The sequence below is a fragment of the Eptatretus burgeri genome, chromosome 16 (genome assembly GCF_056783735.1).
Source record: "Eptatretus burgeri isolate ZD-2024b chromosome 16, Ebu_testis_v1, whole genome shotgun sequence".
Lineage (NCBI taxonomy): Eukaryota > Metazoa > Chordata > Myxini > Myxiniformes > Myxinidae > Eptatretus > Eptatretus burgeri.
The window spans coordinates 39,535,338-39,547,387 of record NC_140976.1 but is presented as its reverse complement, the minus strand read 5'-3'; the positions used below and the strand labels follow the sequence as shown (position 1 = coordinate 39,547,387).

Sequence of the window (12,050 nt, the reverse complement as noted above, 5' to 3'; positions counted from 1 at the left end):
ATAAAACCTCAAAATCTTCCAAAAATTGGTGAGGCAAAGCATAAAGTTCATGGATCAAAACTAAAGTTAATGGGGCAGATTTTGTAATAATGTGATACAAAAAGTTGTATTTCTTGAAATAACGAACTCTGAAGAATGTACAATACCTACATGCGCCAATTTATGACATGCGCTTCTGCTCAAGCTTGGAGTGCCACAGTACGAACCCAAAGATTGGAGACTGTTCATTGACAGCAGCAAGCGATCACTGAAATGTGTTCTGCTACACAACGGCAACCAGTTTGCCTCTGTACCCATCGCTCACTCGACTACACTGAAGGAGAAGTATGAAGCGGTGAAGTACGTGCTGGAGAAAATTGGTTATGATCAGCATAAGTGGTTTATTTGTGTTGACCTGAAGATGGTGAACTTTTTGTTGGGACAACAGTCTGGCTTCACCAAGTACCCATGTTTTCTGTGCATGTGGGATAGTAGGGACCGTGCTCAGCATTACACGAAGAAGGACTGGCCTGTGCGGGAGGAATTGGTGCCATGCAAAGAAAGGAACGTCATCAACGACCCTCTGGTGGACAGAGACAGAATACTCTTCCCACCGCTGCACATCAAGCTCGGCTTAATCAAGCAGTTCACCAAGGCTCTGGACAAAGATGGTGACTGCTTCACTTACTTGTGCCAGGCTTTTCCAGGATTGACCATGGAGAAGTTGAAAGTTGGCATCTTTGATGGTTCTCAGATCCGTCAGCTCATCAGAGATCCAGAGTTCAAAAACTCAATGAAGGAAGTGGAACTGGAAGCGTGGAAGACATTTGTTTTGGTAGTGAAGAACTTTCTTGGCAACAATAAGGCCAGAAACTACGCAGAACTTGTCAACAACATGCTGACTGCTTTCAGAAACCTGGGCTGCAACATGAGCATCAAGATGCACTACCTATTTTCACATATGAACCGGTTTCCTGAGAACCTGGGTTCAATGAGTGACGAGCAGGGGGAGAGATTCCATCAGGACATGAAGGAGATGGAGACCAGGTATCAGGGTCGCTGGGACGCAGTCATGATGGCTGACTACTGTTGGAATCTGAAGAGAGACCTCCCTGCCGCTGAACATTCCAGGAGTTCGAAGAAACGGAAGTTCAAGCCCTGAAGTTTGAACAGTGGTGACGCAACATGCAATTTACTTGTACTTACCTTTATCAATGCCCACCATTCAGATGACAGTAATCGATGTTTCTATCATGTAATCAATAAATGTTGTTGGCAAAACATTTTTTTTTTCTTAAAAACATGTTTAGGATGATATGTGTTGACAAAAATCAGCTGATAATGCCACAAAAATGTAATTGATTTTGTCACAAGATCTGATTTTTTCAAATCAACTTAGCACAAAAACCTGACCTGATGGAGAGAAACGGATGCCATTTCCTGATTCAGCAGTGCCAGAATACCCTAATTCACTTGTAGAAATCTAGACAACATTCAGAAAGTAAAAAATTGTTGACCAGTGTTCTTTTTTTCTTCTTTGTTCTTGTTCTTTTTTTTTTTTTTCTTTTCTTTTTTTTTCTTGCTTTTTGTTCTTGTTTTTTTTTTTATTTTTTTTATTTTTTTTTTTTTGTTCTTGCACATCTTGCACATCTTGCAAGTTTTTGTTCTTGCACATCCATACTTTGAAGCAACTTTTGAATCTGGAAACATCTTTTGAAATAGAGGTCCAGCATGATCTGAGACTGATATGGGCAAGTTATGTCCCACAATAAATCCACGAAAGAGAAGTTCCGCTCGGGTAACATCCTCTTCCTCGCTTGTCCCTTGTTTGGTGAAATAATTCAGAAGTGTACCGGTACTCGTGCTCGAAGATCTCTCCTTTGCAATGTCTGTGTGCCGTTTGCTTCCAACGTGCTTCCGAATATCATCGCGACCTCCGTGCTCAACTGAAATATCAACGCTGCATACTGTACAATACGCATGATGAATTCCTCTTTCAGACTTTCGAATACACGGGTATTGGAGAATGTATTCGGTCTTGTACTTCTGAGACCATTTCTTGGTCTTCGTAAGCTTCTTTTCTGCCATTTCGTAATCAACATCGAGGGCTTGAAGCATCGGTAACTTCGAAGTCGATGTTCCACAGCTGCAGCGCGACTCGTAGAACTCTAGCGGCTGTTAAATTAAACACCGCACGGTGGTCGCGACCGCCGGGCTGGTACGGGGCCCAGCTGCATGCAGTGAGCGTATCGCATGCATATACACTGTGCATACATACCGCATGCACTGTATTGCACACATACCGCATGCACTAAATCTCAGTGCATGATCGCATAAGCGAGATCCAGACCCAATGTTTCGCTGCTCCTCATTTGAATTTGCAATTTTTTACGTACAATTTGGTAGCAGCGAACGTTATGGAGTTACCACATGCTATACGTAGCAGACGATGCTTTTCATTCAATTCTCATACTAGTACATTCTGATTAGTGAACAGTGCAAAAATATCAAAATTTCGGGAGGATAAGGATAGTGATCGTAAGGGCGGGAGTTTGGGTGAATTTTCGGAAGCCTCCCGATGAAATCGGGAGGGTTGGCATTGCTGCAACTAGATCGTGATATAAACCTCCCACCAAAATTTTATCAGGATGGGATCAAAACCCACGGAGCTCTGCTCGGGACAGACAGACAGACAGACAGACAGACAGACAGACAGACATACAACAATAACGAATATAGTGGTCACATTTTTTTCGTGAAAATATTTTTTCGTGAACCAATAATATTTCAATGATTTGACCTGTAAAATCAAACTTGATCAAGAAAATACTTTTACAAAATAAAGTGAATGAACATATAATTCATAATTAATCATGTAACTCATTGATTAGTTAGTTATGCCCTCAGAAATTTGGTCAGTTTTCTTACCTCCACCACTGACGGCGAAGGAGGTGATGTTTTTACCCCTTTCTGTTTGTTTGCTTGTTTGTTTGTTTGTTTGTGTACAGGATAGCTCAAAAGGTTGTGGACGGATCAGGATGAAATTTTGTGGACAGGTTCAGTGTGCGAGGACGAACTGATGAGATTTTGGTGAGGATCCGAATCCGACTACTAGAATTTTAAAAGTGATTCTTCACCATTGAGAGATAGAGCCAAATATGATATATAGCACGATATCTGAAAAATTTATTTGGCCTGAAATGTTCTCGTGGATTAGGTATTACGGGGCGGAGGTACAGTCGGGGCCAAAAATATTGGCACCCTTGTACTTTTTTCAAATAATGCACCATTTCTTCCAGAATATTGTGAAATTAAAAAAATATTTTGGTGTTCACATATGTATTTCTTTGGTTTGCAGTGGAACAAAAAAAAAATAGTGAAAAAATTACTACATCTTAGCTTATTTCACACACAAATCCTAAAATGGGCTGGACAATATTATTGGTACCTTTTAGAAGTTGTTAGAAATAATTAGATTTCAAGCAGGTGATTCTCCTTTACTTTGGAAATGAGCTCACCTGTGGTGAGTTGAAGTTGCCTGCAAATTAATAATCACTCATTCAATCAGTTTGAATGGAGAAAAGGAGTCATTCTGCTGTTTTGTGTGACTGTGTGTACCGCGATGAGCATGGAGAGAAGAAAGAACACCATAGAATTGTCTGAGGAGGTCAGACACAAGATTGTAGCCAAGCGTGGACAATCTCAAGGCTACATGTCCATCGTTGATGTTCCTGTGTCCACCATATACAATGTTATCAGGAAGTTTAAAGCCCATGGCACTGAAGCCAACCTCCCTGGACGTGGCCACAACAGAAAACTTGATCGAAGATTGCTGTGAAGGATTGTTCGAATTGTGAAGAAAGCACCTCGATAAACTGCCAAACAGAATCAAGCTGACGTTCAGACACATGGTACGACAGTTTCAACTCGCACCACCTGTCGCCAAATCAATGAAAAGGGGGTTCTATGGTAGGAGACCCAGAAGGACCCCACTGCTGAGAGAGACATAAGAAAGCCTGACTGGAGTTTGCCAAAACACCTGAACAAGCCAAAATCATTCTGGGAGAATGTCATGTGGACAGATAAGACCAAATTAGAGTTTTTTTGGTAAAGCACATCATCTCTATGTTTACAAGGAATAAAATGAAGCCTTCAAGGAAAAGAACACCTTCCCTTCAACCAAACATGGAGGAGGTTCAATGATGTTTTGGGGTTGCTGTGCTGCCTCTGGCACTGGTTGCCTTGAATGTGTGCATGGCATGATGAAATCAGGAGATTACCAAGGCATTTTGGAGCGCAATGTTCAACCCAGTATAAGAAAGCTGAGTCTCCGTCGAAGGTCATGGGTTTTGCAGCAGGACAATGACGTCAAACACACTTCAAAAAAGTACTCAGGAATGGTTCAAGACAAGACGCTGGACTGTTCTGAAGTGGCCAGCAACAAGTCCAGATCTAAATCCGTGATTCAACATCTGTGAGGAGATCAGAAAACAGCAATTGGGAGAAGGTACCCTTCAAATCTGGGAGAAATGGAACAATTTGTACAAGAAGAGTGGGCCAAACTGTCAGTTTGACTGCAGTTATTTTATCCAAAGGTTGTGCTACCAAATATCAAGTCAACAGTGTCAATAATTTTGTCAATGCCATTTCTTTTTAGGTCATCTCTTCGAGCATGACCTAATAATATTGGTGTTGAGAGGAGAGGTGACGATCCGTCCGTCCGTTCACAATGAAGTTGAAGCGGGAGATCTGGTCATTCGTGATCCTGATAGAGGTCGATGAGACGTACACGATGGTATGACTTTCAAGGTCACCGAAGGTCAAGGTCAAGGTCATGAGGCCTTTGAAGTTGCGAAAATGACGATTTTCAAATTCTATCTCCTCCGCCATTTCTCAAGCAATCTTGAATTTGATTGTGGCATATGAATCTATGGGACAATATCTAAATTTTGATCGGGCCGGATTTTCGATATTCGCTTTCGTTTTCATGTCACGTGACTTCAAAGTTGGCAAAAAAATTCGAAAATTACGATTTTCAAAATCTATCTCCTCCTACATTTCTCAAGCGATCTTGAATTTTATTGTGGCATATGAATGTATGGGACAATATCTAAATTTGGTCGGGCCGGATTTTCGATATTCGTTTTCGTGTCACGTGACTTCAAAGTTGGCAAAAAATGCGAAAATGATGATTTTCAAAATCTATCTCCTCCTAGATTTCTCAAGCAATCTTGAATTTGATTGTGGCATATGAATCTATGGGACAATATCTAAATTTGGTCAGGACGGATTTTCGAATTTCGCTTTCGTTTTCGCGTCACGTGACTTCAAAGTTTGCAAAAACTGCCCTACCTTCAGGAGGCTATATATTTTCTCGCAGATATGACCGTCACTCCCGCACGGGTGTATTTTTTATTTTCTGATTTAAAAGGATATATGAAGTTCTGAATCAAAACAAAGGTTCTGTAATATCAACAGTGAAATAAAGAATTGTGGAAATCAAACAATTTTTGTCACTTTCAACCTATTTTTTAGAGAAAATTGTGAGTTATTTGTAAAAAGTGCAACACACAACAAGGGTGCCAATATTTTTGTCCATGACTGCATGTGCTCCACCGAATGCCCTTCTCGTTATTTTTGGTTCATGAAAAAATATTTTCACGAAAAAAATAAGTGACCACTATATTCGTTATTGTTGTGTGTCTGTCTGTCTGTCCCGAGCAGAGCTCCGTGGGTTTTGATCCGATCCTGATAAAATTTTGGTGGGAGGTTTATATCATGATCTAGTTATGTTTTCCTGAGAATGGGCGTGCTGCACCCATTATGGGCGGAGCAACGCCGAAAAAACATGTGTTTTTAACGGGTAGCCGATTTCAATTTGCATCTTCTCCGAGGGGGTTTTTCGAATCTGACAAGGGTTTCAGAATTTGGTTAGCCCAATGGCACATGCATAACCCCACGGAGCTCAATTTTTCATTTTCGTCCCAAGGTCAAGGCCACAAGGTCACGAACTTAGAAAATTGTGAATTGTGTTTTTAGGGGGTAGCCGATTTCAATTTGCATCTTCTCCTAGGGGGTTTGTCGAATCTGGCAGGGATTTCAGTATTTGGTTAGCACAATGGCACCTGCATAGCCCCACGGAACTCGAATTTTCATTTTCGTCCCAAGGTCACGGTCACAAGGTCACGAACTTAGAAAATTGCGAATTTTGACATAAAAATCCATCTTCTCCGAGGGGTTTGTCGAATCTGGCAGAGGTTTCGGTATCTGGTTAGCCCAATGGCACCTGCATAGCCCCACGGAGCTCGGTTTTTCATTTTCGTCCTAAAGTCAAGGTCACAAGCTTAGAAAATTGTGAATTTTTGACATAAAAATCCATCTTCTCCGAGGGGTTTGTCAAATCTGGCAGGGATTTCGGTATTTGATTAGCCCAATGGCACCTGCATAGCCCCACGGAGCTCAATTTTTCATTTTCGTCCCAAGGTTAAGGTCACAAGGTCATGAACAAAACTTGTTTTTAAGGGGTAGCTGATTTCAATTTGCATGTTCTCCTAGGGGGTTTGTCGAATCTGACAGGGGTTTCGGTATTTGGTTCGCCCAATGGCACCTGCATAGCCCCACGGAGCTCAATTTTTCATTTTCGTCCCAAGGTCAAGGTCACAAGGTCAAAAGTTCACGAACTTAGAAAATTGCGAATTTTGACATAAAAATCATACGCCCGCCCAAACTTTGAGCGCAAGGAAGACTATTTTTTATGCATAATCTTGAGGTCATTCCCCACCGAAAGCCTTGAAACCATTTTGCTCTATCTCGAACACCTTGCCCGTGGCACCCCCTTCAAGTTTGTTTTTACGCTGATTTCATCAAAGTATGGATAATCCGAGGAGTGCGAAATGCCATATAGCCTATATGACGTTATATTGTTACTGGAATGTTCCAGAGGAAGTTTTGCATCAAATGTCATAATCCTTGACCTTTAAAGTTCACAAAGGTCAAATTTTCAAAGTTGTGGGAATCGAACCTGGTTTTTGATCTTCTTCAACGAACTAACTCCATTAAGCTATAGCACATATCCTGTTTACTTATTTTAATGCGCACAACATTGTTTTGTGACCTTTAAAGGTTAGCAAAGGTCAAATTTTGAAAGGTGTTGAACGAAACTGGGTTTTCGACATTTTGCAGCTAATAACCTGTCACTCGTACCACATCATGTTGATCATTTTTTATAACTTGGTCAAACATTATCACATTGTCTCATCCTTGATTTCTGAAACAATCTACATCGTCAAATACCGCTCGTGAACCATCGTCGTCTTCAGACTTGTAATCTACCATCATACGTTGTTTTGACAAAGTTGAGTCCATGTAGATTATGGGGTAAATGAACCCCACGGTGGGGGGGGGGAGAGGGGAGGTGAAGCATACTATGTGGGGGGTCTGGCCAAACCTCCCCCCCCCACATTGAAATTTTGTCACCGACTCATAAAATTCTTTTGACAAAGTTTGGTCCATGTATTAGATTGGGTAAATGCAACCCCTTGGAGGGGGCTTTTCAAGGGGGTCTGGGGGTCCAGACCCACCAGCTAGTGGGCAGCTGACAAACCTTTTCTGAATGACTTAAGTGGCCTCAGTATCTTTAAGGGGTCAAACTTTCTGGGGAAAATTGGATAGAAACTTCTGTCATGAGCTCTGGGTCTAAACGGGTTATCTCTCAAATGTGGTTCCACATTTATCTCATTTGCACAGAATGGAGCTAGAATGACAGATACAATGAACATTCATTGTCGTAAGGTGAAAGGTCCATTCCGAGTTAGCACTTTTGGGGGGTAAAGCCAGCTTGCCGCCAATCCCCCACGCCCCCTTTCCTCCCAAATAAAATCCTAAAATGATAATTAGCAAACAAGTGGTTGCTAACAGTCAGTGCTGTCACTGACATTTAATTTCCACCCGCATCACGGCACTATACCCATGCCATGCTGAGAGATGTCCCACTTATCTCTACGCACGAGCCATGATGCATCAGTATGATAGTGTTACATTGCATCAGAATGACGTCACCCTTAATGCAGTTATATTGACTCGAGATAGTGAGAGACGTACGTCCAAGCGGGAGGAAAGTAGTCAATTCGAAAACTTAACATAGACAGTGTATCGACGTCTAGCTCATGGTTATTCCTTAATTGCGAGGCCGCAAATCTTCCATTCAACTCAGCATTGTCCTGGCACAGAAATTGTAGGCAGTCAAGTGAAGGTAAGGCAGAAGAGGTCAAGCATTGAGTCAACGATATTCTTAAATTACAAATACGGCTGTACTTATAAATTAAATCCAAAATGCAATCGAGCTTTTTGGAGAATGAGCAATGGCAGATCAAGAACTGCAGAGGATGACAGTGTGCTCCGAGTGAGCAGAAAAATGCACTTAATACTCAGAACTGCTCGATACATTTGCTCTACTCAATAATGTGTTTAGTTTACAATGACTCAAGACTGGTTAATATATTCAAATACACATGATATATCTTCAGCAAGCATTCACTGAAGGATGGCAACATCAGCAATTGGAAGAGGACACATCCCACCAAGCAAGAGCAAACATCTCCGAGTCCAAATCTCTCTTTTCACTGCAATGTCGTCCATTTTAGCCTCAATTTGTTCATACGAACAGCCACTCTTTCAAGGGACAAATTAAAAAAAAGAGCGGTTCTGTCTGATGGGTGGAAACCTCATCGTTCAGATGGAAAGTGCCCATGACAGCCTTTACTCAAAACTCAAGAAGGTGCACCACAAGGGTACTCAAAGGAAACCATGATGTAGACAGAATCAAGAGTCAGTGCTCACCATTATGTTTACATTTTATCCTGACAGAAGATACATGACTGATATGTAGGGATCTTGAGGATATTCGAGGGCTGCATAAGGCCCTTTGATAAAAAGTAGTTCACATAAAGGTACAGAAAAACAAAACTGAAATATTCACCAACCTGGTAGTGCTGCGAGCCAAAAATCACACGAAGAGCATCACGAAAGCTTCTGAATGGTGCGATGACTTGAGGAGGTCCTGAAGTGACAGGATCTTCATCCACAATCGGTTCCAGGTCATCATAGTATATCTCAGGGTCTCCTAGTGCTGTAAATTTTTGGAGGATGCCTTCCATCACAGCTGGTAAGCATACACCGAGACCATCTGGAAACAGTTACACATACACCGGGACCATCCGAAAACAGTTACACAAACACCAGGACCATGTGGAAACAGTTACACAAACACCAGGACCATGTGGAAACAGTTACACAAACACCGGGACCATGTGGAAACAGTTACGCAAACACCGGGACCATGTGGAAACAGTTACGCACACACCGGGACCATGTGGAAACAGTTACGCACACACCGGGACCATGTGGAAACAGTTACGCACACACCGGGACCATGTGGAAACAGTTACGCACACACCGGGACCATGTGGAAACAGTTACGCACACACCGGGACCATGTGGAAACAGTTACGCACACACCGGGACCATGTGGAAACAGTTACGCACACACCGGGACCATGTGGAAACAGTTACGCACACACCGGGACCATGTGGAAACAGTTACGCACACACCGGGACCATGTGGAAACAGTTACGCACACACCGGGACCATGTGGAAACAGTTACGCACACACCGGGACCATGTGGAAACAGTTACGCACACACCGGGACCATGTGGAAACAGTTACGCACACACCGGGACCATGTGGAAACAGTTACGCACACACCGGGACCATGTGGAAACAGTTACGCACACACCGGGACCATGTGGAAACAGTTACGCACACACCGGAACCATGTGGAAACAGTTACGCACACACCGGGACCATGTGGAAACAGTTACGCACACACCGGGACCATGTGGAAACAGTTACGCACACACCGGGACCATGTGGAAACAGTTACGCACACACCGGGACCATGTGGAAACAGTTACGCACACACCGGGACCATGTGGAAACAGTTACGCACACACCGGGACCATGTGGAAACAGTTACGCACACACCGGGACCATGTGGAAACAGTTACGCACACACCGGAACCATGTGGAAACAGTTACGCACACACCGGGACCATGTGGAAACAGTTACGCACACACCGGGACCATGTGGAAACAGTTACGCACACACCGGGACCATGTGGAAACAGTTACGCACACACCGGGACCATGTGGAAACAGTTACGCACACACCGGGACCATGTGGAAACAGTTACGCACACACCGGGACCATGTGGAAACAGTTACGCACACACCGGGACCATGTGGAAACAGTTACGCACACACCGGGACCATGTGGAAACAGTTACGCACACACCGGGACCATGTGGAAACAGTTACGCACACACCGGGACCATGTGGAAACAGTTACGCACACACCGGGACCATGTGGAAACAGTTACGCACACACCGGGACCATCTGGAAACAGTTACGCACACACCGGGACCATCTGGAAACAGTTACGCACACACCGGGACCATCTGGAAACAGTTACGCACACACCGGGACCATCTGGAAACAGTTACGCACACACCGGGACCATCTGGAAGCAGTTACGCACACACCGGGACCATCTGGAAACAGTTACGCACACACCGGGAACATCTGGAAACAGTTACGCACACACCGGGACCATCTGGAAACAGTTACGCACACACCGGGACCATCTGGAAACAGTTACGCACACACCGGGACCATCTGGAAACAGTTACGCACACACCGGGACCATCTGGAAACAGTTACGCACACACCGGGACCATCTGGAAACAGTTACGCACACACCGGGACCATCTGGAAACAGTTACGCACACACCGGGACCATCTGGAAACAGTTACGCACACACCGGGACCATCTGGAAACAGTTACGCACACACCGGGACCATCTGGAAACAGTTACGCACACACCGGGACCATCTGGAAACAGTTACGCACACACCGGGACCATCTGGAAACAGTTACGCACACACCGGGACCATCTGGAAACAGTTACGCACACACCGGGACCATCTGGAAACAGTTACGCACACACCGGGACCATCTGGAAACAGTTATGCACACACCGGGACCATCTGGAAACAGTTACGCATTCACCAGGACCATTTGAAAAGAGTTACTGCCAGCATGCTGTGCGCATTACCACTCAGAAGTTTAAATCACTGCGGTAGCCCGAGACGGGCGCGTGCAGCATGACGGTGGCCCGAGACGGGCGCATACAGCATGCCGGTGGCCCAAGACGGGCGCGTGCACAGCACGGCGGTGGCCCAAGATGGGCGCGTGCAGCTTGCCGGTGGCTTGAGACGGGCACGCGAAGCACGGAGACAACCCGAGACGGGCACGCGAAGCACGGAGATGGCCCGAGACGGGCACACGAAGCACGGAGATGGCCCGAGACGGGCACGCGAAGCATGGAGACGGCCCGAGACAAGTTCACACATCTCACGAGTAGTTGGAAATGGAAGTTATATTTTGTTTTCTGACAGGTATCCTGGAACGGCCCGTGTGTCCCGATTGTTTGAAGAAAGAGTACTCCAGGCAGTTTACAAACACTCGGAGGTTTAAATCACTTTCACTGTATTTTAAAACACTCCAAGTACGATGGTAAAAACTGGTCTTTTCACACACAATCAGAGTTTCACCAGACGGGGAAGAGCTGCCCTGGTCCCCTTTCAGCGGAGATGATGTAACACACATGCATAGCACATTGGGCAGTCGATCTCGTCGAAAAAGAAAAAAAAAAATTTTTTTTTTTTTTTGATTCGTTCTACCCTTATTATCAGTATTTAAAATGGTGATTTCAGTTAATACAATGGCGATTTCAATGAAACTTGGTTGGTAGGTTCATACCATGACCTAGTTGTGTGCAAATGAGAACCGTTGCTAAGAACACCACCGTTGCCTAGCAACAGGACTTTGAAATTTTAGAAAAAAAAAAAAAATCAAAAAATTAATTTTTCCAAAATCAAAAATCGTGCCACGAGCAACATTGGGCAGTACATTCAGCCATATTGTCAAAAATTTCCAGCGGATCCTATGA

The 12,050-nt window shown here is 44.1% G+C and overlaps 1 protein-coding gene across 2 annotated transcripts in view; it reads right to left on the bottom strand.

The window, feature by feature from the left end:
- Positions 1-12,050, bottom strand: part of HVCN1 (hydrogen voltage gated channel 1) — a 40,254-nt gene that overhangs the window by 27,341 nt on the left and 863 nt on the right. For both annotated transcript variants that reach the window (XM_085858662.1, XM_085858661.1), the window contains exon 2: positions 8,961-9,163. In XM_085858662.1, the coding sequence (XP_085714788.1) occupies positions 8,961-9,134 (174 nt within the window). In that variant the 5' untranslated portion in view covers positions 9,135-9,163. The remainder of the gene's footprint in view (positions 1-8,960; positions 9,164-12,050) is intronic.